Source organism: Penicillium robsamsonii (genome assembly GCF_028829455.1).
Source record: "Penicillium robsamsonii strain IBT 29466 chromosome Unknown utg000001l_segment0_segment0, whole genome shotgun sequence".
NCBI classification, from domain to species: domain Eukaryota; kingdom Fungi; phylum Ascomycota; class Eurotiomycetes; order Eurotiales; family Aspergillaceae; genus Penicillium; species Penicillium robsamsonii.
Window position 1 is genome coordinate 3,143,492 of NW_026643219.1, and position 21,898 is coordinate 3,165,389.

The window sequence follows — 21,898 nt, forward strand, 5'->3', positions numbered from 1 at the left end:
GTTCTATCATATTAAATCATACATACACAATATACAACCTCCAACTCTGGATAGTTCTTGGTAGTTATTCGTCAATATTGTTATGTGGCACAGAGGCTGAGAGGTGTGAAGCCCCTTGCTTTTTTTCCCACCTCGGCTTGATGATTAGACTATCACCCTCTCTGACTGCCCAACGCATCCTTTCTCCGGGTTTTCCAACTGGCCTAGTCTTGCACAATGTTACATGATTGTCACCAGACTCTCTACGAGAATCCTCCATGTTCGCCTGACCCTTGGACTAAAAAAATAAATAAAAAAGGTCACTGAGGCAATTTAGCTTGAGTTCTCAAGATTTAAGAGAATGCCGAGGGTATTTGTCTCATGCATGAAGATCCCGACTAGCGCCACGTGTGAACTGAAGAAGCATCAACGGCTGTGAGGAACCGTGTCGATCTCCCATCTACCCGATGTTGATGCCTCTTAACAAAGCTTTCCCTAGAAATTAAGATAAAAGAAACAAAAGTACTACTAAAAAGCAAAACTAATAAGCAAAAAAGTCCTCAACGGTCATACTAAATTAAAGCCCTTATGCAGGACCCGCTTTGAGGGTTTTTAGGGGTGGAGATGGTGGGGATGCCGTGCAGTACTGTATACTCTTTATCCTTAATGGAAGTAATTTTCTTCTTTCTTTTAATTAATTATGTTTTATCTTTTTTTATGATTTATTTGTCCATCTTTCCTACTCTTATATCTAGTCGAACCTCCATACTTTTCTATTTTCCTACACCGAAAGATCTATATATCTCCAACCCGTTCATTCTTATACTTCCCTCTCGCCCCATCGCAACTGGCCAACTTCACAAACGCTCCAATCTCTCCCCCGGTGGGATCGAAATGTGCAACCTTTTCAAGAACTTCTACATATACTCCACCTGCTCCAATCCCGCCTCTCACTTCCTCCGCACCGAAATGGAAGGAACAAAAGACAATAGCACTTGCAACGACAGTCCACACGACCGCTTCATTGTGGTAGTCGGAAAATGTGTACTTTGCTCTCGGTGATTGCCCTATTATTTGATACTTTGGGCCGAGCATTCGAAATCAAATTTTCACATCTGAAACTCGGTCAAGGTCATTTTTCCGAATTTTTCCCATCCCGCTTCCTCCTGTCCGTTCTTGGCGAATACTCCGTCATCAGGAACTATTCGGGTGCAACCGACCCTCCGACAAACGCGGCTCTCTGAGAAACATTTCAACCTTTTTTTACGTGACTATGATCGACAAATTTTTAAAATTCTGATTCATTTGCTTGAATTTGTGGGGCAGAGTGCTGGTGTAAACTTTGCTTCGCAGTCGACTGGGTTTTATTTCTCCGATACTTCGGATTATTGACCTTGTGTTGATGTTCATTGGCTTTGCAAGCGTTTATGTTTTCCAGTATCATTGTATTTCCTTTTACCTTATTGTTTTTTCTAGCGTCTGGTACCTCGTTTGGGCGTCTGGTGGGCTTCATATATGCGATTTAGACGGACCGTTCTGATTTTTGGGCCTTGACTCCCCAATCCGGAGATTTCGTCTTACAGTTCACTCCAAGCCCTGGATCTATTTGTTTGAGTTCATTTTGGGATAACCTGAGAGCTCTCTTCCAAGGGACAGGAAGGTGAAAAAAATATATATTGTATAAGTATACCCAATTTTCGATATAGTCCCTAAATCACATGCGTGTTACGATACACGGAACGGATATATTTCCTTCGCCTTCTCTGACTGGTTCTCAACAACGTTTGGACCCAAATTCTTATAGATAGGAATTCAATTCATTCAGTCTAGGTCTCTAGGGGCCGCATGCGCGACGTGGTTGTTCTGTTTTCCATCACATTCCGCCATGCCCAGGCCAGGGGGAAGGGGGGGGGGGGGGGGGGGGAGACTTGCCCAATACCGTGCGGCAAGAAAGCCGCCCCAAAATAAAAAAATAAAAAAACCTATGACGACAACCAAGTGACTTGAGAGATATTTAGGTACCTATGTCCCATGAGCATTGAATGCAAGACCCATGTACCTAGTTCCCGCAGGGTGACTATCTACGGCAATGGCCCCTCGTGCAGCTTTGCCTGGTCCGCTTATAACGGTTGGATGTTCCCCCCGATCGAGTCCGTGCTTTTTCATGATAGGACGCACGGAAGTTAGGAAATATTGGAATTCATTTTCGTCATCTGTTGAGAAATATTACAGGGTATAATCCATGGAACTATAAATTCCCAGCACATAGCCAAGAACATGCAATCTCCACCCCGGGGTCCCCGATTGAAGAAGTAGAGGTTGAATATAGTGCAACCCCTCCCCTTGCAGGGATTCTATACTGTCTCCTTAGTTGTGTCCTTTTCTCAAGTTAGCTTCCTTTTTTTTCCCCCATCTATACTGTTTTTCACCTTCCACCTTGCAGCTCCGGAAATATACTAGGGCACGATGCGTGTAACTTTTGTAAGGGACCGATGAATAGAACATATAGGGTCCCGGGAGGGAAACACATAAGAACTTAGGGCTTTGGTACCCGAGGAACCCGAGGTGGTGGATCCACGGCTGATAGATGGCCTTCCGAGTTAGCACCGGCGGTCCACGGATCCGTGGCAGCTACCTAGGTACCCCTATGTTATAGTCCCTTCTGAACTAATTCCTGAACTAGAATGTGCAATGGAAAAAAGCCCGAGAATCTGAGAATGCGCCCAATCCGTTTCACACTTGCATATTTCTCAATTTCTCTTTTCCATTTACACTAATTCGAGGCTTTTCCGGAAATGAACCGACTATTAGAGTTTCCTTTTCTTTTTTCCTTTTTTCTTCTACGCTAAGTCTGTGCGTTCCACCACTGTATTCAATAGAATGCTAGGTCATTGCGTTGTTCTGCATTAATTGTTTGCTTGGCCCCGGCAATTATCATAGATTGTGAATGAGCTTGTCGCTTGTTGGGAACTGTATCGAATAACCCGAGCAATAATAGGCTGCGATATCAATATCACTGTACGCATCGGGACAAGTACAACGTACGTTGTACAATTACCGAAAGCCAAGTCTTGTTATGCCGCTTATTCCACCCCTGAAGATTATGGACACCATGTCGACGGCCGAATCGGGTAAGTGGCACGGATAATGATCTATGGAAGCTAGGCCGCCGGTGGTTTGTATATAATATCTTCCGATTTATTTAGTTTATTTATTTTTGTCGGATCTTTCTAGTTACCGAGCCTACGGTTTATATTACGGCATCGCAAAATAAAGGTACACTGCACATGGGCCCTGTATAGGCTACTATCTAGACTGTTATGCCCAAAGCCTTTTTGTTGAGCTAACGTGCCTTTTTTTCACATGCTCATAAATACCATAGTTTAATGGTCCAACGGCCGCGGCACGGATAACCACGGACGGGGCTGGTGCTCGGAGCTTGGTAGCCATGATAGTCATATTGGACGACATAGCTATCATTTCCACGATTGAGCCACCGACAGGGGATCTCATCCTTTGAGGAAGGAAAATTGCGCATCTAGACCTCTGTGGCCTAAGTTGTAGTGGTCCCTATAAACCCGTCGACTCAGCATACCTGGACATCAATATCTAAATAGAGCAAAACAGGTTGCGCACACTTGTTCTTACCTTATTTGTTCTCCTGCCGGATATTGTGGCGACAAACCCTGTTGGACCGGAAACCATGCGATTCGTTGATATAACGGGTCATATATTATCGCTGAATAGTTTTTATTGGCACGTTCCTTTTCAACGAAACATTAATCTATTTCTACAGTGGGGCCCGTTGATCTTTCCTTGATCTTATTTGTAGTATTTCCTCCGATACTTGTATTGTTCTCTTCAATAAAAATAGGTTTCGTGCATTAGAGGTATAGGTCTCGGCAAGTAAAATCTAACGAGATGTCCCCGAAGGGTCAAGGGGGTTGGTGATTTGTTTCCGAAAGATATCTGCAGCCTAATCATTTAGTCCTAACCCATCCCACCAAGTGTTTTCACCCACCAGCGACTCCACGTTTTACGCTATGGATAAGATATCAGCCGCTATGAACCTTATTAGAGTACTCCGTAATCCAACTATATGGTCAAGTCCGACAACAGACACAATATAACCCAAAAATGCCAATATCATCAGCGGCTTTGACAACAGTTTGTGTGCATAAATCGAGTTTCAGAGTGGAGTCCCGAAGCCACAACCGGTTACTTACCCGCCCCCTCTAGGAGGGTCGTGCTCGAGATACGTACCTCAAGATTGAGAAAGAATAATGGAACAAAGGAATTGATCGGCAGTGGGGGCGAATCCCGGCACTTCTACCAATCTGAACTAGCTGAAACATCCCGTTTCAGGCTTTGCCGTTGCCGGGTCCGAATATCACTGAACATCAATAGTCTTGTCTAGCACGGAGATGAGCCCGCCCACAACGTTATATACACTAAAGTGTACATCATGCATATAAACGGGCGGGTGGTTTGAAGTTTGTAGATCACCCTAATCTATCAATATATCAAAATCCATCGACCTTACGCATGTTGTATATTGTATATATGGACGGTGTGGATCTCGAGGTCACCCTCGCCCCTCTCCCCCCCACAATTCACGTTCGCGTCTATCCCGTCTAAAGAAAAGTGAAAGGTTTGCACAATCCCGGTGTATACGTAGGTACCTACGTCTGAGAGGACAGCAACAAGGCTAGAGCTGGAATGATTCCGATTTGACAAGATTTCGAAGCAACTAATCTCATTGTTACAGTTACAACTGACTATGTTGTATAAATCCAAGTATTGCCAAGTACACGGGATTTGGTTCTAAGTTCATCTACTGAGTCGAATGCAATATAAAAGATCCTAGGACCCAAGATAAATACCGGGCCGTTATTGCTCGGAAAGAAACACCGAGCCGTTAGCCTTAAAGACCCGACGATCTGCACCATTTTCGCGAGTCAGATCCGCTACTCCGAGAGTGGGGTTCGACTTCGGTTTGATGCAGGGGTTTTAAGATGTGTGTGGCATGTCATGTGTTTTGTGTGTTAGCGTGGGCAAACAGGTTTCCAAGCTTAGCGGCTGCCGGGATACCCTGCAGATCACGCACTTGGAGATGCTATTATCTCTTTTGGGACAAAACACGGTGAACGAATAGACACCAGAGCTGTGCTGTAGCGAATACGGGTAGGTGCAGTATATATCGTAAAGCTACAAGGGGTACTACATCGTAAGTTACATATATATACCTGCATACCACGCCATAGATCACTATCGATACCGAGGTACATAGTAACAATAATAATCGGCCCCTTATGCTATGTCCTTGGCGATGTAGTTCAGTTGCATAATATATTTAGCTCAAGATGATATCAATGACGTTAATGATAGTTAAGATATCACTCTGATATCTTCGGATGTCCATTTTACACGGTTTCTCCTGTTCTTAGCGTTTTAGCTGTTTCGTAGAAGAATGGGCATATTTACATATAGTTACCAAATACAGAATATGCGCAGCCATTTTATATGTCCTTTTAAACGTCCCTTTCATATTATTTTTGAAGGTACGTTCTTCTCACCGTTATAGCTAAAAGGATAATAACGAGGTATAAAAGTGCGACCAGAAATGGGAAGAATAGTACAGAGTAGAGATGCCGGGTTTATCAGTCTACGATATAAAAATATAAGCCGACGATAAAATGATATTCCATGTATAACCAGTGATTGATAGCAACATTTAAACAACTAAGCCAGTAGCAGTACGTAAACATGAGATGATAGATAATAGACATTATTTCCACCTGGGATATCATAGAACAAGAGCACAAATAATCAAAATCTCAACTTGCTGTAAAACAGCCTAAACAATCCACCATTAGCCCAACCCCGAGCCCCTAGAAGCGCACCTCGGGCCGAATGGCAAGCCTCCTCTGCACAAATGGCGGAGGTAGAGGACTATATCTCGAGCGAGGCTTGGGCGAGACTTTCTCCTTCGAGGGAAACGGCAAACTCGGTAGATCACCAAGATTCAAACTCAGAATCGATGACGCTCTCTTCCGATCAAAGATTGAACTTCTGCTTTTCCCTGAGTTGGAGCCTAGTGTTGAGGCTGAAGGTGTTTGTGTATGGTCTGGCATATGCTGCGGCAAGCAGGAGACTGTTATCAGACTACAAAGATGGTAGAATGATTCTTCTTCTGGTTGCTGTGGTTTGAGGCTCGATGCTGCTGATTGTGGCTTCGCTATGGGCGGAGCAATCGATGATGAGACGCTGTTGATTGATGTATTGCTCACGGTAGCTGCAAGGGCGGCTAGTTGATTGACAATGTGGTCTGTTTCGTCGTGTTGTGGTGTGGTAGTCATTGTTTCAGGTAGATGTGGTTCGTTCTCTTGGAAATCGAGCTCTTGGGACGTAATTGAGGAAGTGGAAGATTTATCCACATCTGATCTTCGTCGGATCCATAGCTTTCGTAGCAGAAGGAGAAACATAGTAACGATCAAAGGAATGCAGTCAAAAGCAATGTCCGTATCTCTAGAGTCTAGGTATGCCCTAGGAGATGTACGCGCATTTCAAACAAATATTCAAGATAATGACTTTATCCGAATCCAGAAGTGTCGTTTTCAAATACTTAGTGATCTAATGTTCATTAAATCTACAGGTCCCTTCCAAGTCTCAGATATATATGTCCTCGATCAACGCACGAGCCTTGGTACAACGAGGGAATTTCCGAAGCAAGAAACCGACCAGTCTGTGCAATATTCAAACTAGACTGGATCTGAAACATCATCCAGAACCTGGGATGATTGGATATTTCCCGGAAAACCAGACCGTTAGAACTTCGGCGTATTAGCTTGAATATGACTGGATAAGCTTAAAGTGTGGATTCAGAGACTACTGCCCCTCTCGTCCAGGTGCAACAATATAAACAGATCAATATGCAGGCATCCTAGCTTGGGGAAAGGTCCGATTGAAAGGTTGATGAATCATTCTCCGGGTTGGATCGTTGCAAACGGATGGACTATGGTGGATGTGCATCTCACACATCATTCTCGTATTCCGTTACCGCAAATATGATATTTGATTAGACCCGAGCTATCTTTCCCCGTTTGTGGATTAGGAGATAGGTGGATCGGATCGTTGGGGCTGGTTTACAATGGGGCCGGAGTTAAGATTACCAGGAAATATTGACTCCGTAGTTCGTTGCTAGGTATGTGGATCCATTTGATTAAAGGAAATCTGTTCACATTTCTTCAAATATCATTGCGGACGGATCCATGTCGTACTCACAATTCGGCCAGGAGCCAAAATCAGAATTTGGCCCAAGCTAAGTCATAAAATCAAAAGCAAAAGCAACAGCAGCGAAATCACTCCTTCCTCGGATCCCGGACCATGCAGTACAACTATCAACAATCAAAGTCAGCAACAGCTCAAACGAATCCCAACCCCGGGACCAAAGACCACAAAACAAGTACAATGTACATACCATGCAAGCATCCACCCCATCCCGACACTCCATCTCCTTACTCATGTGAAAGCCCATACGCTCATAGATCGCCACATTGGGCACATTCTTCGAGCTCTCGAGATAACACTTGACCCCCTCATCATCCGCTATTTTTGTAACAGCCTCAAACAACAACCTCCCAATACCCATCCCCTGCGCCTCGGGGCTAACAGCAACAATATTGCAGAAATAGTACCCGCGCGGATCATCCCATATGGCAGCTTGGGCCTCGGCCTGCCGCTGTTTCCAGATCCAGTACCTGTTCGTGCGCAGCCCGCCGCGGCCAAAGTACCGAATGTTATTCAGCATCTGGTTGAATGACAGGGTCCATGATTGGAACCAGGAGTACCAGCTCTCTGGTTGCGTGGGCGGGTGGGGCGCTAGCCAGCAGGAGACCCCGAGGATTGGGATTGGGGTGCTGGGGGACTTGGAGTCGACACATTGGGTTTCCTTTGCGACGTGGAATAGTGCATTCTTGATTCCCCAATGGCAGCGTGCTGCGAGGGAATCGTAGTTTCTTTGCTTGTTGAACTATACGTGTAGTTATCTCTCAGGAGACGTAACTGCCGGTCACTTTGACCGTGTCACGAGAGAGATGCATGTTAGTCTGGTATTAGGAGTAGGTGAATGCCATGTGTCTCTTTTTGGTGGCTGTCTCTCAACATGCAACGTACCTTTGACGAATCAAAGACCCATTTGAAATAAGGATCATCTGCAAATGCCTGCTGAATAATTTCAATAGCACCAGGGATATCTGCCTCAGTGAGAGGTACGACTTCAACGGCCATAATGGCAGCTTGCGGAGTTTGTACGGCGGGTAAATTTCCGGGTGCAAGGATCGAATATCCGAAAAATTGAAGAATCCGGTTGTCGAGGATGGACCAGAGCCGTTTTTTGCTCACTGAATATAGTCAGAATTGTTCTTTGCTTCTTCCAGTCTACCTATAGCGCATATGCTAACTCACCTATATAACTAAGCGTGAGCCAATCAGCGCCGTCCGTCTGAAAAGTCCCGAAGTGCGCTAAGGGACCCTGTAGGACCTAGTTATGTAGATTTTCGCGATTTGGGTAAGGTCAAAGTACTTTGGATAACAGAGGTAGAAGGAGAAAAAGAAAAAAACTGTGACTGTTGGAACTTGGAGAAGCAGATGTGGGGAGAGCTAAACTGGGGAAGGCAGTTCGATGCGTTCTTCGGAAGGTTGCCCGGCCTTATCGCTGACACATCAGCTCTTATCTCCAGGGTTCCACTTTTGTATGATAGTTCGGGATTTCTGCATAGTTCTGATATTCTAATATTTGATCATAGCTCAGTCTACCACATGTATCTATAAGATATCTGACTAAATGGCCCATTTCACCCTTTTGCCCCCAATCACAAAAACAAAGTCCAGTATTAACAGCCGAAAAGTAAAGCCGGTCCTGCATAAATCATAAACAAGTGCTGTTGAACGAAAAGAAAGTCATCCCAAATATAGCTCCAGAGAGGAGAAGGAGAAGAAAAAGAAGAAATAGAAGAATGAGAAGAGCCGGACTCAGATTCGGAGTCAGATCTAAAGGATAGATAGCATCGCTGGAAAACATATGCCTGACACCAATCCCAATATGGACAAAGCGTAAATTCATGATTCAGACCTCGTGACAACTCGTTTTTTTGTGGGAAGAAAAATGCTTCAAAGGAGGTATTACTGGAAATAGTCTTCGAGTCGCACCCATTCGCGGGGCACATCCATGCTGCGGTTGACACGTCCACCCGGCGTGAGGGGTACATCAACGCGGCCACGACCGCGGTCATCGTCCTCGTGTTCTTCATAGAACGATAAACGGGAGAAATAGTCCTCGAGAACCGCCTCTCGGTCGTCTCCGACGATGCTATTATATTCCGGGGGTGGAGTGACAAGCGGCGGCGCGGGAGGAACCTCATCGAAAGCGGGAGGCGCGTAGGATGGTGCGCGGAGCAGATGCATTGGGCGAGGTGGAATGAGTACGTTGCGTTCGTGTGGTGGTTCTGCGAGGTGTGCTTGTGGTGGCCGGGCTAGGCCGCCGGAGTCATTTGTGAAGCTGCGGGAGAAGTTGTGGCCGGTTGAGCCGCGGCGGGCGATGGTTGATAGTGCAGGGTTGCTGTCTTCACGATCGGAAGTTGCCGGGACGGTGACTTGCTCGCGGGGTGTGAGGGATGCGCCAGGGCATCCGCATTCGAATTCTTGGGCGGGGGGAGCGGGTTCTTCGGCGGGGGTTGTGTAGGCTGGTAGGTAGATGTTGGCCTGGGTGGCCTTGCAGGAGAGGATGTGGAATGGCGAGTCTATGGAGATTTCAAAGTGTCTTCGTTTTGTGGGGTCTCTTTCGTCGACCTTGGATAGACGGAGGACAATCTGCATGGATCGGTTAGTATAATTAAGACACGAAGAGACAAGACATTTTGACATACTTTGATCCAGTGGTTGATCTGAATGTTCTCGTATGTGGTATCGAAATGCAGCCGCTGACTCTCGTCCCGGCCCTTCATTTCGTGGCAACTTGGCAGTTGCACGTTGAATTCCATCTCAGTTGGACCGACACCAGAATCACTAGACAGATTACCTAGCAGATTGGTCCGATTCCGATCCACAATCTCCTGCCCTCTTGCGGCGGCAGCGCGCTGGTCCCAGTCGATGCCGCCGCCTGCGGTGACACGCATGGAGCTGCCGGGATACGTGCTCACACTGGACGAGTCTGCTCGTTTTTCGAAAAGCAACACCTTCTTCGCTGGTTGCAATCGATGTACGCTCTTGTCTGCGGTCCAATGTTGGATATTCTCCGTCACATAGACCTTGATTCGGTGGCACTCCACTTTTGCGAGTGGGGTCAACTTGAACGCAATCGGGATCTGCGAGCCCAGCGGGAAGGACTTCCCCGAGATGACAATGTCATAGTGAAGCTGGTCTTCCCAGTTCCGCGAAATCGCAATCGGCTCGACTTGCTCCAGTGAACCCTCGGCAGGGGTACGAATCACAGGGATTTCCATGGCGCCGAGGAGATTGGGTCGGAATGCGCCTGCTCGTTCCACCATTGCTTCCAGATCGTATTTCACAGACCCCAGATCCGTTTTGATAGTCTCTGGTAATGATCCATCGATTGGGAACTCAAAGCTGTATAAATAATCGCCTACAGGGAACATGCGGTAATTCCGCTGGGGTTGGGGTTGGGAAATCGGGGTTTCGTTCTTGCTGACGCTGCGCGAATGGCCACGGTTAGGTTGCAGGGAAAGACGTTTGGCATCTCGAGAGGTTGGTAGGGCGAGTGTGGCGGCAGAACTGCGATTGGAAAATAGTTCTCGAGTTGTCATCGTCACTCCTTCCTTTCCGGATACAGATGATATCGGTTTCGCATGCTGATAGTAATGCGCGCCATAGTCATTCTGCATGAGCGCAGTGTCACCGTGGTTGAAGTAGACCACACCATGCGTGAAGAGATCCTTCTTGTCATGGAAGTGGATCTTCTTAGGGGGGATACCTGAACAATGTAAGCTTGCGTCGAAAGTGTCATTTTCTGTAGAGTCATACCATCTGGCCAATCGGTTTGAGCATGGCCGCGGAAGCAGACCGAGATCTTCTTGATCTTGACACATTTGGTAACCTTCAAATGCATTTGTCCCCGCAGAATTGCCGACTTTTTACTACTCGGGTCTTGCTGATCATAGCCCTGCAAGTAAAGAACGGGTTCGGTGAGGGCAATACCGACAGAAATGCCACTTCCAGTGGCTACAATTTTCTCATTTCGCAAGGGAGTAAATGGAGTAGTAGTCTCGGTGGTCACAGTGTGTTCAGGTACTGGGCGAGGTAACACCTCGGTAGATGACGACTCCGATCGCATCTCGTCCTCCAAGTCGACCGATGTCGGCGACAGTATAATTTCCGAAACTGGTCGTACACGAGGACGTAGCGAAGGTGCCTGAATTCCAGACGACCGCAAGCGAAGGAATCGCTTTGCGTTTTCACGTGGACCCGCCAGCTTTTTGAGGATTGAGCCCCGACGACTCCTAGGGATGTGGTGGTTTTCGATACACACGGTACGAGCCGACCGTGTGATGAGATTGGAAATTGATACTCCTAATGACGGTCCTGTGAACTCCGAGTGCGGGGTGGGGTTGCTAGAGGCCGACCGCGAGAATAGTTGCGCTGGCAGAGGGATTATGTTAGCACCCATCATCGTATTCGGGCATCCCGAAGGTTCCCAGAATTGTTTATAACCCTTGGATGTTTATGTTGCCAAATTGGGCAGTCTTGGGAAAAGACGCTCAAATGGTCAAAGAAAATACAACGGGTGCAGGGAATGTGTAGAACAGACCATACCTTCGATCTTTAATCTTGTGCGATGTTTTGTTTCTGATCCCTTGAATCCCACGCAAGGAGACTGTAGGAAGATGGAATTCTCGGGGGAGCTGACTTCATAAGACAGCTCCGATCATTATGCAGATCTCTATTTTCGACGTGTAGGATTGGTCGAGGAAGTGGATTTGTCGTTCCTTTTCCGTCTTCCTTGATCTTTTTATGATTTTTAGTTGTAAGGCGTAATGTGGCGTTGAAAAAATCGTATAGAAAGAAAAGGCGAACTACTTAAACTAAAATGAACGCTGATCCACGGGATAAGAGAACATAACCCAAAAAAAAGTGCCAACGAACAGCAAATCCGAATTCGATGACAACACCATTGAGAAAGCCCGGGGGGCTCACATCCGGCGATCCGAGCCATACATCTCTTACCTATTTACGGGTTTGGCTCGGCATTCCTCTTGTGGAGAAACATTCCCACCTGTCTACAGTGATCTGTTATAACTCGGATCACATGGCCTACTTAACGGATTCGCGGCAGGCGTAACGTATTTAGCCTTGATCTAGCCGTAGATGCGGGGAAATGGCGCCGTCTTCCACATGACCTTGATACAAAGAAATGCCTTTCCCTCTATATCAAATATTTACTCTACAGTAATCCGGATGTTCTTCACACGGTTGAGGGGCGTGAATGGCCGGAAGATAGAAGATTCTAGTTCGTCACCATACGGGCTGTATTATACTAAATGCTAGCGTGACGACATTACCATCTTCATATATGACATCATCAGCCACATTTTGCCTAGACCCCGGGGCACTTTCGGAGCATAGTACTAAATACAGTACATAGAGTATAGAGTAGATCTATTTCGGGAGACGTGCTCTTCTCTCGGGATCGCCCTACACTTCCCCTAATTTGCTTCTCCACACGGATCTTAACCTACGTCATCACTTATACACTACTCGTATACTACCTCTTACAATAATCTACATATCCCAGCGACTAAAAAGGCGATCCTTCCAGGTACAGATAAACGTGGTTCCGACTCACAGTTTGGTCAGTTGGGTGTGGCCCTCATAAGAAGCTCTGTGTCACCACTGGGTTCATGCGAAGTTGTTTAGGGCTGTGGGCCCAGATCAAGCATTTCGTACCTGGGAAGTGTCAAGAACCTACGGTTTCTCAAACGCCCAAAGACATTGATCCTCCACCTGAACCATATTTCTAGACTTGAGTGGAGCTAGTAGATGTTCCACAGAATCCACCCAGCCAGGCCTTGGGTCTAACAAAATATTTAACTAGATCACAATATGCTTCCACAGAATCAGGGCATGTCCATGGAAGTTATTAGATCTATGATTAGTGCTTACCACTGGTGCTAGATGCGAACACATGCAGATCGTAGGATACCTTTTCCAATTGCCTCCCACTGGTCATTGCTCTTATCTAGACTATATAGATTCCACTAGTGCCTCCAAATATTTTCATCAGTTGAACCAATTATCATCCAGCTCGTTCACATTCATCAGGCTATCCCCCTCCAGCTGATTGAAGTCCCCATTCTCCCCGAAATTATCAGTGTCCATGAACAGATCATCGAAGTTTGATTCGGCGGGCTCCATGAAATCCTCCCCGGAGTTACCCTGTAGGAAATTTCCGTCGTCCCCCTCTGTCTTCTGCAACTCCATATCAAATGCACCACCGCCAGCAGGGACATCTGAAATATTCCCAGGTTGGGTCGTGCTTAACCTGTCTGCGCCAGTAGCGCCAGAAGCTGTAAAATTCGACCCGGATAGAAAAGCTTGATTGCCCATGTCATCATCGTTGAAGTCTAAGCTAAGACCGAAATCGTTTGTGCCCCCAGTGTCGTTGAGAACTGAATCAAAATTGAGATCTTCATTAGGTCCGGGAAATGATTGATCGGGAGCAGTTTTGTTGTCACCTTCCTTTTTGACAACTGCATCATCGCCCGATTGGGGGTCGGGCTTGATCTCTGCCGGAACTGATTGGTTCGCGGAGATACTCTCTTCTGATTTAGACATAGGTTCAAGCTCTGTATCCATTTCGACTTTCTTGGTCAGGGGAGATTGAATTTCAGGTTCAATCTGTTGATTCACATCGCTCATCGCCACATCTTCGATGGATTGGGGAGCGGCGCTAGTGGCCTTGAGAGCTTCATAATCCCTTTCCAAAAAGGCTTTTGCGATGAACTGCAGTGTGTCAGAAAAGGGAAAATGGAAACAAAAAGGAGAGATAAAAAGCAAATATTCATCTAATTAAAATGATTTGTACTCACAATTTGCTCTGATAGGTTATCCAGCGCATTTTGGAAACTATCATGATACAAGGGGATGGATCGTTGCAGGTGGGTTCTCGATGGCATAGAGCCAGATTTGCGGAACAAACGACCAGTATCAATAAGCTAGAAGCTGTCAGAAGTGCCAAGAGCGATGTTCCAGAGCCAGCGCTTACTGTCCGCTCTATTATGCTTGAAAGCTCTGTGAGTGAGTCTGGGTTTGAATAATTTGAATAGGCCATGGTTGAAAGATAGCTGAAGATAGTGAAGGCAGTGAAGACAATGAATACAGTGAAGATGAATATACAAAGTAGATAAGTTGAAGAGAAGAGCTGTAAAGAATTTGGGCAAGTGAAGGCGGCTAAACCCATTGGGGTAAAGTGTCCTCCCCCCACCCCTAGCGGTTAACTTCCTCCCTTTACTTTGCTGTTCAGTTCTTTTTTCTTTCTATCCTCATCTTTTTTTTCCTTCCCTTTTTCCTTTTCTCTTTTCTTTCCTGTTTGGCTTTCCCCCGTAAAGGGACTTGCATGCTTTGGGTTTCTTTGAGCTTTCTCTGCCTCTTTTTGTTGGGCTTTCTACCTCCCCCAACGCCGCTTTGTATCGTTTCAAACAATCTCCGACCGCAGCTTTATCAGGCCACAGAAATACCTCCCTAGTTATTCTACCGGAGCTTCATCGAAAACATAAAAAAAAAACACAAAACAAAACACAAAACAAAACCCCCGCCCAGTTTCCATTTCGGTGTGTCTTTTACCAGCACTGTTTATACCCGGTGCTCTTTGTTTCCCTATCTTAGGTCTTTCTTATTGGACTTCTTCCCACCCTGGTCCCCCGCGGCCTCCTATACCACATATATTTTCCCAGTATTAATTACGATTGTGGCTTCCAGCGACGCTCTGCATTGTCTCAAATTCCGAATTTGACATATCACCTAACGCTGGGCTCTCCCAGTCTGACATTTAACTCCGACTTTCGCATCACTCGCTTCCTCTGATCGCCTTTGGGATATATTTGTATCTTTCCAAACAGCAATCATAATGGCTGAAAACGCTCAAGCCTCGGCTTCCTCTTCTCTCCCTCCCGCGCCTCAGCCCGCTGTCGGTCAAAACCAACAGTACGATGCTCCTCAGGGTAACGGCCAGGGCAACCAGTCCCACATGCCCCCGCCCCCGCGCCCTCCTGTGATCATCCCTCAAAATACCAACCCGATTCCTACCGCCATGACCTCTCCCATGTCCGGAGTCGCTATGATGTCCCCAACAAGTGCTGGTGGATATGTTCGCCGGGCCGCTCCTGAACCAAACAAGAGAGCCCTATATGTGGGTGGGCTAGATCCGAGGGTCACTGAGGACATCCTCAAGCAGATCTTTGAGACCACTGGCCACGTGGTCAGCGTGAAGATCATTCCCGACAAGAATGTAGGTACTCCTGACAGTCAACCCCCTGCATATCAGCTCTCCCCTCGCCCCCTGAGTTACAGCAATGGTGTCCGGATCTGTTATATGTGATATAACTGCCCTTAGTTTCAATCCTTGATGAAATATTGGTAGCTGACTGTTTTACTGGCTCCAGGGGCAATTCACCACCAAGGGCCACAACTACGGTTTCGTTGAGTTTGACGACCCAGGTGCGGCCGAGAGGGCTATGCAAACCCTGAATGGTCGCCGAATCCACCAATCGGTAGGTTTCTTTTTTCTTAAGTGGTACTTCGTAATCGTATCTAATTGCCGCAGGAAATCCGTGTCAACTGGGCGTACCAGTCCAACAGCACCAGCAAGGAGGATACTTCTAACCACTTCCATATCTTTGTCGGCGACTTGAGCAATGAAGTCAACGACGAAGTGCTGACTCAGGCATTCTCTGCTTTCGGTTCAGTATCCGAAGCCCGTGTCATGTGGGACATGAAGACTGGTCGCTCCCGTGGATACGGCTTCGTTGCTTTCCGCGATCGCACAGAGGCAGACAAGGCCCTCAACTCAATGGATGGTGAATGGCTCGGTTCTCGTGCTATCCGCTGCAACTGGGCCAACCAGAAGGGTCAGCCTTCAATCTCCCAGCAGCAGGCCCTGGTTGCTATGGGTATGACGCCTACCACTCCTTTCGGACACCACCACTTCCCAACCCACGGCATTCAAAGCTACGATATGGTTGCCCAGCAGACTCCCCAGTGGCAGACTACTTGCTACGTGGGCAACCTAACCCCGTACACCACCCAGAATGATTTGGTCCCCCTGTTCCAGAATTTCGGCTATGTCCTTGAAACTCGCCTCCAGGCCGATCGTGGCTTTGCATTCGTGAAGATGGATTCGCATGAAAATGCGGCGTCTGCGATCTGCCAACTGAACGGCTACAACGTCAACGGCCGTCCTCTAAAATGCAGTGTAAGCTATTGCTAGTTCTGGAAATACCCGTGCATGTTTACTGACTACCGCAGTGGGGTAAGGATCGCCCTCCTACTGGCCAGTTCGACAACTTCTCTCCTCAGCAGGGCAACGCCGCCCCATTCAACAACAGCCCTGTCGGTTTCTTCCCTCAATACGGTGGTCCCGCAAACCCCATGAATCAAGGTGAGCCGAGTATTCATACTATCTCTCAGCACTTGCTTACTGGTAGAATAGGTCCTGCCCCTGCTGGTCGAGGCTGGGATCAACAATCCAACAACTTCAATGGACCTGCTATGGCTGGCCAGGGCTATGCCCAGGCAGGTAATGCCGGTGGCTACGGCCGTGGTCAGCCCATGTCCCCGTCCGGCAACTGGGACCAGTCCAACAACTTTAACGGAGGCTACCAGGCGTAGCTCGGTTTGTGACAGCCTCCAGTCGGTCTGCTCACATACGACACTTCGGGCATTTGCTCACAGAACTAAGTTTATTTAACATCCCTTCTGTGTTTCTTTCCATAGCACCCTTCTACAATTCCCCCTAACCGTTGATATTTTCTTTCTTTTACTTAAATTGAGTGGATTTTCAAGCGAGCAAGTTGCTTTTGTTTGAAGCGGAATTTGTGTGTTGCGCACCCATACCCCAAGTCCACTACGTTGATTCGGTTCTTATTCATTTTCTGGCTTCTTTTCTTTTCTTTGCCTCTTTTCTTTAAGCGTGCCTCGCGATCAAAGGTTCATTGGAATTTTTGACTCTGTCACGCCCTCAAATAAAAGCGACCTCCCTACTCTTCACCGTATTTGAACTGTTGCCATCTTGTTCATTTCTTTTCTCTAGCTGTTTTATCATTTGAGTACATGTGTTGTATCAAATTTGCTTTCCTGTCATTTCTTAGGCTGTGTTTGATACTCATCTCGACTCAAAAGATGCTTTTTATGGGCCATGGATTTCTCGGTTGACACATTGGTCTGGGCGCTTTCCCACGAGTATCCGTATATGCTGTGATGAATTTCCTTGGAGCAAGGGAACACCATTGATCTTTTTTCTAAGTATCTCTCTGCCTTGTTGGCGTTCTAGCCCAGATACCAATTTGCCTTTTTTTCTTTTACTGCGTTCTGCCTTTTTCTTTAAACTTATTGCCGATGGAATTCTCTTTGTTTGTATATATATGTATTTATGTACCATGTATGATGTACAGAGCAGACGGCGGGTTGCATGATATTATCTGCCCATAGGCTTTACAGGTGAAACTGAACATGTTGTGTTATATGCTCCGCAGGGCATTTGAAGCCAGCCTGGTTTCATGGCTGTTATTATTCATTATAGCGTTAGTTTATAGGTAAACTGTAGCCCTTTTCTCGCCGCATGTGTATGCAGTGTGACAATAAGACGGCATGTTTTAGACGGGGTAGACAATATATATTCTCAACTTTTCTATTTTCCTATCTGTACCCAGGTCGGAAGCCAGGGCTGGGGGTTCACTTACTGATTACACAGTTATATATGGATAGGTGCATACACATAAGAATTACGCTTTCGGGGTATTCGATATTTACTCTTCTAGTTACAACAGGGTGGAAGGGGATAAAAGACACTAGACAAGACAAGGTCTCTAATATCATCTCGAGCCAACTGGATCAGATGATTAAAGCCAAATGTCTCAGTAGTTTTGATCCAGTCTGCCTTTGTGCATAGAATGCCGGTTGCCTTTTAGTATATTGATAAAAGGTACCACAGGTGATGTGCTTTCTTTCTACCGGCACATTAGACCCTTAATATTTCCCTTCCTTCTTCTGTCCTTACCCCAACAACATAATAAAGGCTTAAATATGGAGTTTATTGCAAAGACAGGACCATAAACTAGATTGGCCTCGGGCCTTCCGATTGGTCTGTGTCGTGAGGTATAACAAAAAGTTGTCCACGGCTATTGCTACCGCCATGCTTATCCACCCTATTCTAAGAATGTCTCGAATGTAGACCTTTGGTTGACCATCAAAGTATCTTTCGACTTAAAGATGTTCCTGAATAGAGAGTAACGCATCGATCCTGCATTTTGATCTAGCCCCCGTTGGCTTTGCGGAGCGATACTAACTAGATATCGTGTTAGTACCAAATAGGGCAAGGGACACGATTTTACGCTCTAAATCATGGGCTCAGATTCACAACAGGGTCTTGCCAAGGTTGGAGACTAAATACTTGTAGGCCGAGCGACTCTTCCATATCGAAAGACATTTCTGTGGCCATTCTCGCCATTTCCCGGAGGCTTTTCGATCAATTGATTCACTCCATACTCATCGCTTGCGGAACATGTGTAATTGTTTCGCTTTCCAGACCACCACAGCATTGGCCAATGGCGACATTTTTAACACGAGAAAAAGAACGTACGAACTAAAATCTTACTCTTTCACTCCAGGGCCGAGGGACAGTGCATCTCAAACTGAACAATGACGTCAAGCAAGTTGACATAAATATATATATAAATCCTTGCATGATTTATATTGGAGACATAATTCGCCGGTTGAGCGTGTGACGCTATTGTTGCCCAGATGGCATCGCGATATTGATATATAGTTAGTCACACCTGTTTCATCATTGGTGCCTGATCTTGCAGGCCACAACGCTACTTCTTTAATTTCCCTGTGCAAGTGGCACATCTCTTTTCAATGTGAACGAAGATACCAAAGAAAGAAACGAACACAGACAGTTCCTGAGTTTCACTAATGCAAGAGGATTGACCGAGCTGACGTCCCAGCTCCCAGTTCCACTCGCAATGGACGATGACGAGAGAGCCACGGACTTGGCGGTCCACGAACCATCTCATCGCACGCGATCAGGCAGCGCAAGTAGCGGCCACAAACGAAGCCTTTCCGGCTCCCTCCTCTCGAGACTTTCCTTCCTTCGCGTGAACCAGGCAACCCACACCTCCCTGGACCGACACAACCCAGATATGGATCACGATGGCGACGAAGACCTCCACTCCGGTATGCCACAGAGTACAGGCAAAGGGGGAACAGCCAGCAGCCGGGCAATGTCTGCCGCGCTTGCACAACATCGAACGCGTCGCCGCCGTGGCTCCCTCCGCAAAACCGCATTGTTAGGCACCAGGCTCGAATCACGCGACAAAAGAGTGACCGCTAAAGCCACCGAAGCCCTCGAAGCCCTCCGCGCAGAACCCAACCGACTCCCCGCTGCCGACCTACAAGCGACTATAAAACTAAAAGATCAGATCCTCTCCGATAATGGGCCTACACGTTACTCGCCGCGCGAGAGCGAGGCCTTTGACGACCGCGACAATACCCAACAGCCAGCCTGGTTCAGCGCGGCAAATACCCAGAAACCCATCCGATCCGCAATAAGTCGCCGACGCCAGGGCCTTGCACAGCACAATCTCCAAGAACCAGGCACTGACGACGAGGACCTCGTCTCCTTCCCTCGCCTCCACTCGAATCCAAATCCCACGGCGGCGGGCGCGGGCACCAGCCCCAAGATCGGCTCTACAGCCGGTTTACACATTTCCCCACCATCCTCCAGCTCAGGTTCTTTCTATCCGCTTCAACCTCAGCCTGAACCGGCATACCTACCCGTCCACCGGCACAAGTCCTCCCCCCTGGTCACACATCCGGTTGAAATGAAGAGCAGTCCCGATGTGGACGTGGACTACTCCGAGACCGAGTGGTGGGGCTGGATTATACTGATTGTGACGTGGCTGGTCTTTGTTGTGGGCATTGGAAGCTGCTTTGGGGTTTGGAGCTGGGCTTGGGATGTCGGGGAGACGCCCTATGCGCCGCCTGAGTTGGAAGATGATCCTACTTTGCCGATTGTCGGCTATTATCCTGCACTTATCATTCTCACAGCTGTCATGTCTTGGGTTTGGGTTGTTGTCGCATGGGTTGGTATGAAGTACTTCAAGCATGCTAATATATCCGGGGATGATATTTGATTTTCTTTCTTCTAGCGTATACTATATTATAATACCCTTGTTCTTGTGAGAATTAATTACATGGCATATTTTTCAAACATTCCTTGGTTTTTCGTGGTAGGATGACTGTGTCTTCATACCGTTCGATGGTCAATAGGCTGCACAAATGTTATAGCTATACTGCCGCCATTGCGATGTCAGTTTTTGAATATGAGCGAGGAAAATCTATAAATATCGGAGTGTTTATTCCCAGCAAATAGTCTTGCTGCCATGGCGCCATTTATTCTATCAGCTACATGTGTATGTATGAGCCTTTCTAAATCACAACTTTGCAACCTTCAACTTCCTCAAGCGCAACATACTATCCTGCAATGAAGTGGCCACCAACGTCCCATCAGGGCTCCAAAGATGACTCTCATGCGTCGCCCTATTCTCCCCCGCCCGAGGCGTCCACCCCTCCTGCACGAACCACTTCATAGGCAACTCACTCACTTCGCCAACATCGCTATCGCCAATACTATCCCAATCCACCATCCGCAGAGCCTCCCCATGCTGATGCACAATAACCATAAGCGTAAGACTCGCCATCTCAGCGAAATGCGCGATCCCCAGGGCGCGCGGAATCAGAAGCAGCGAGTTCTTATCGCTGGAATACATGTGCGCACACGCATACAAATTATCATATTCCCCCTTCTCTTCCCTCTCCCGGATCTGCGCCAAAGTCGCAGTAGGATCCTCGTCCGGTGATCCTTTGAGCCGGTATTGCGTGAGCTGGCGATACCGTTCAGGATGTTGCTTGATTTCCTCGGTGAGGTTATAATCCTTCATGTCGGTCTTGCGCACGTCCAGACCGGGAAAATTGTGCTCGGAGATGTTTCCCTGTCGCACAGCATCAATCCACCATTCTGCATCCACGCTGGGACTAGGAGGTTGATCTTCTGGCCGTTTTGCGGAAAGGATTGAATCGAAGCGCGCTTGTGCTGATGTCGGCTGGTGCTGGAAGGGACGCTCCTTCTCATCACGCTTGAAGGAGCATATACACGAGAAGCATATTCTGCCTGCTTGTCGTGCGTCGACGGCTCGTGTGCTGTACATGAGTCCATCGCGGATGTGTCGCACTGTGTACACATATGGCGTGTCGAGCCGGCCCCCTAGGATGAATGTGCCCGTCATATCCTCCCAGTACGTTAGTTTGAGCCTCTTTGGGGACAATTGATGTATATAATCTTACGTGAATTATTAACCCCTGGCCAACAGTCTTGGACGCTGCATAGGCTGATTGCGCGTAGACATGTCCGCCGAACGAGCGCGTTCCCTGCCCAGGATTGTAAGGTGTTGCTAGCGAACGAAACCGCTCAATCTTTTCTGGCTCGGTGGTGTCGGGATGCGAGATTAAGGTATCTTCGAGCCGCTGCAGCGCCATCAACTCAATGAAAGAATGCGGGGACATCAGTTCGCCGTCATTGTCCGGGGCCCCGTGTTGCGGAGACATGGTGCAAAAGAGGTGACAGATGTTC

General features: G+C 47.3%; 7 protein-coding genes across 7 annotated transcripts; 2 read left to right on the plus strand and 5 right to left on the minus strand.

Moving 5' to 3' along the window:
* Positions 1–5,870: 5,870 nt before the first annotated feature.
* On the minus strand, positions 5,871–6,338 carry N7447_001235 (uncharacterized protein; the record flags this gene model as incomplete). The annotated part of the gene is made up of 1 exon (XM_057225511.1): positions 5,871–6,338. One exon carries the CDS (start codon positions 6,336–6,338, stop codon positions 5,871–5,873), a length of 468 nt encoding a protein of 155 aa, XP_057089527.1.
* Positions 6,339–7,340: 1,002 nt separating this feature from the next.
* Positions 7,341–8,268, minus strand: N7447_001236 (GNAT family N-acetyltransferase; the record flags this gene model as incomplete). The annotated part of the gene is made up of 3 exons (XM_057225512.1): positions 7,341–7,376; positions 7,460–8,011; positions 8,155–8,268. 3 exons carry the CDS (start codon positions 8,266–8,268, stop codon positions 7,341–7,343), a joined length of 702 nt encoding a protein of 233 aa, XP_057089528.1.
* An 894-nt stretch (positions 8,269–9,162) lies between these two features.
* Positions 9,163–11,665, minus strand: N7447_001237 (arrestin C-terminal domain-containing protein; the record flags this gene model as incomplete). The annotated part of the gene is made up of 3 exons (XM_057225513.1): positions 9,163–9,849; positions 9,906–10,969; positions 11,020–11,665. The coding sequence occupies 3 exons, from the start codon at positions 11,663–11,665 to the stop codon at positions 9,163–9,165; spliced, it is 2,397 nt and encodes a 798-aa protein (XP_057089529.1).
* Positions 11,666–13,272: 1,607 nt separating this feature from the next.
* On the minus strand, positions 13,273–14,323 carry N7447_001238 (uncharacterized protein; the record flags this gene model as incomplete). The annotated part of the gene is made up of 3 exons (XM_057225514.1): positions 13,273–13,995; positions 14,082–14,207; positions 14,258–14,323. The coding sequence occupies 3 exons, from the start codon at positions 14,321–14,323 to the stop codon at positions 13,273–13,275; spliced, it is 915 nt and encodes a 304-aa protein (XP_057089530.1).
* A 795-nt stretch (positions 14,324–15,118) lies between these two features.
* On the plus strand, positions 15,119–16,878 carry N7447_001239 (uncharacterized protein; the record flags this gene model as incomplete). Its single annotated transcript, XM_057225515.1, has 5 exons — positions 15,119–15,499; positions 15,654–15,761; positions 15,815–16,462; positions 16,516–16,648; positions 16,700–16,878. 5 exons carry the CDS (start codon positions 15,119–15,121, stop codon positions 16,876–16,878), a joined length of 1,449 nt encoding a protein of 482 aa, XP_057089531.1.
* A 2,354-nt stretch (positions 16,879–19,232) lies between these two features.
* On the plus strand, positions 19,233–20,402 carry N7447_001240 (PIG-Y family protein; the record flags this gene model as incomplete). The annotated part of the gene is made up of 1 exon (XM_057225516.1): positions 19,233–20,402. The coding sequence occupies one exon, from the start codon at positions 19,233–19,235 to the stop codon at positions 20,400–20,402; it is 1,170 nt and encodes a 389-aa protein (XP_057089532.1).
* A 300-nt stretch (positions 20,403–20,702) lies between these two features.
* On the minus strand, positions 20,703–21,873 carry N7447_001241 (acyl-CoA thioesterase; the record flags this gene model as incomplete). The annotated part of the gene is made up of 2 exons (XM_057225517.1): positions 20,703–21,557; positions 21,613–21,873. 2 exons carry the CDS (start codon positions 21,871–21,873, stop codon positions 20,703–20,705), a joined length of 1,116 nt encoding a protein of 371 aa, XP_057089533.1.
* Between the last annotated feature and the right edge of the window lie 25 nt (positions 21,874–21,898).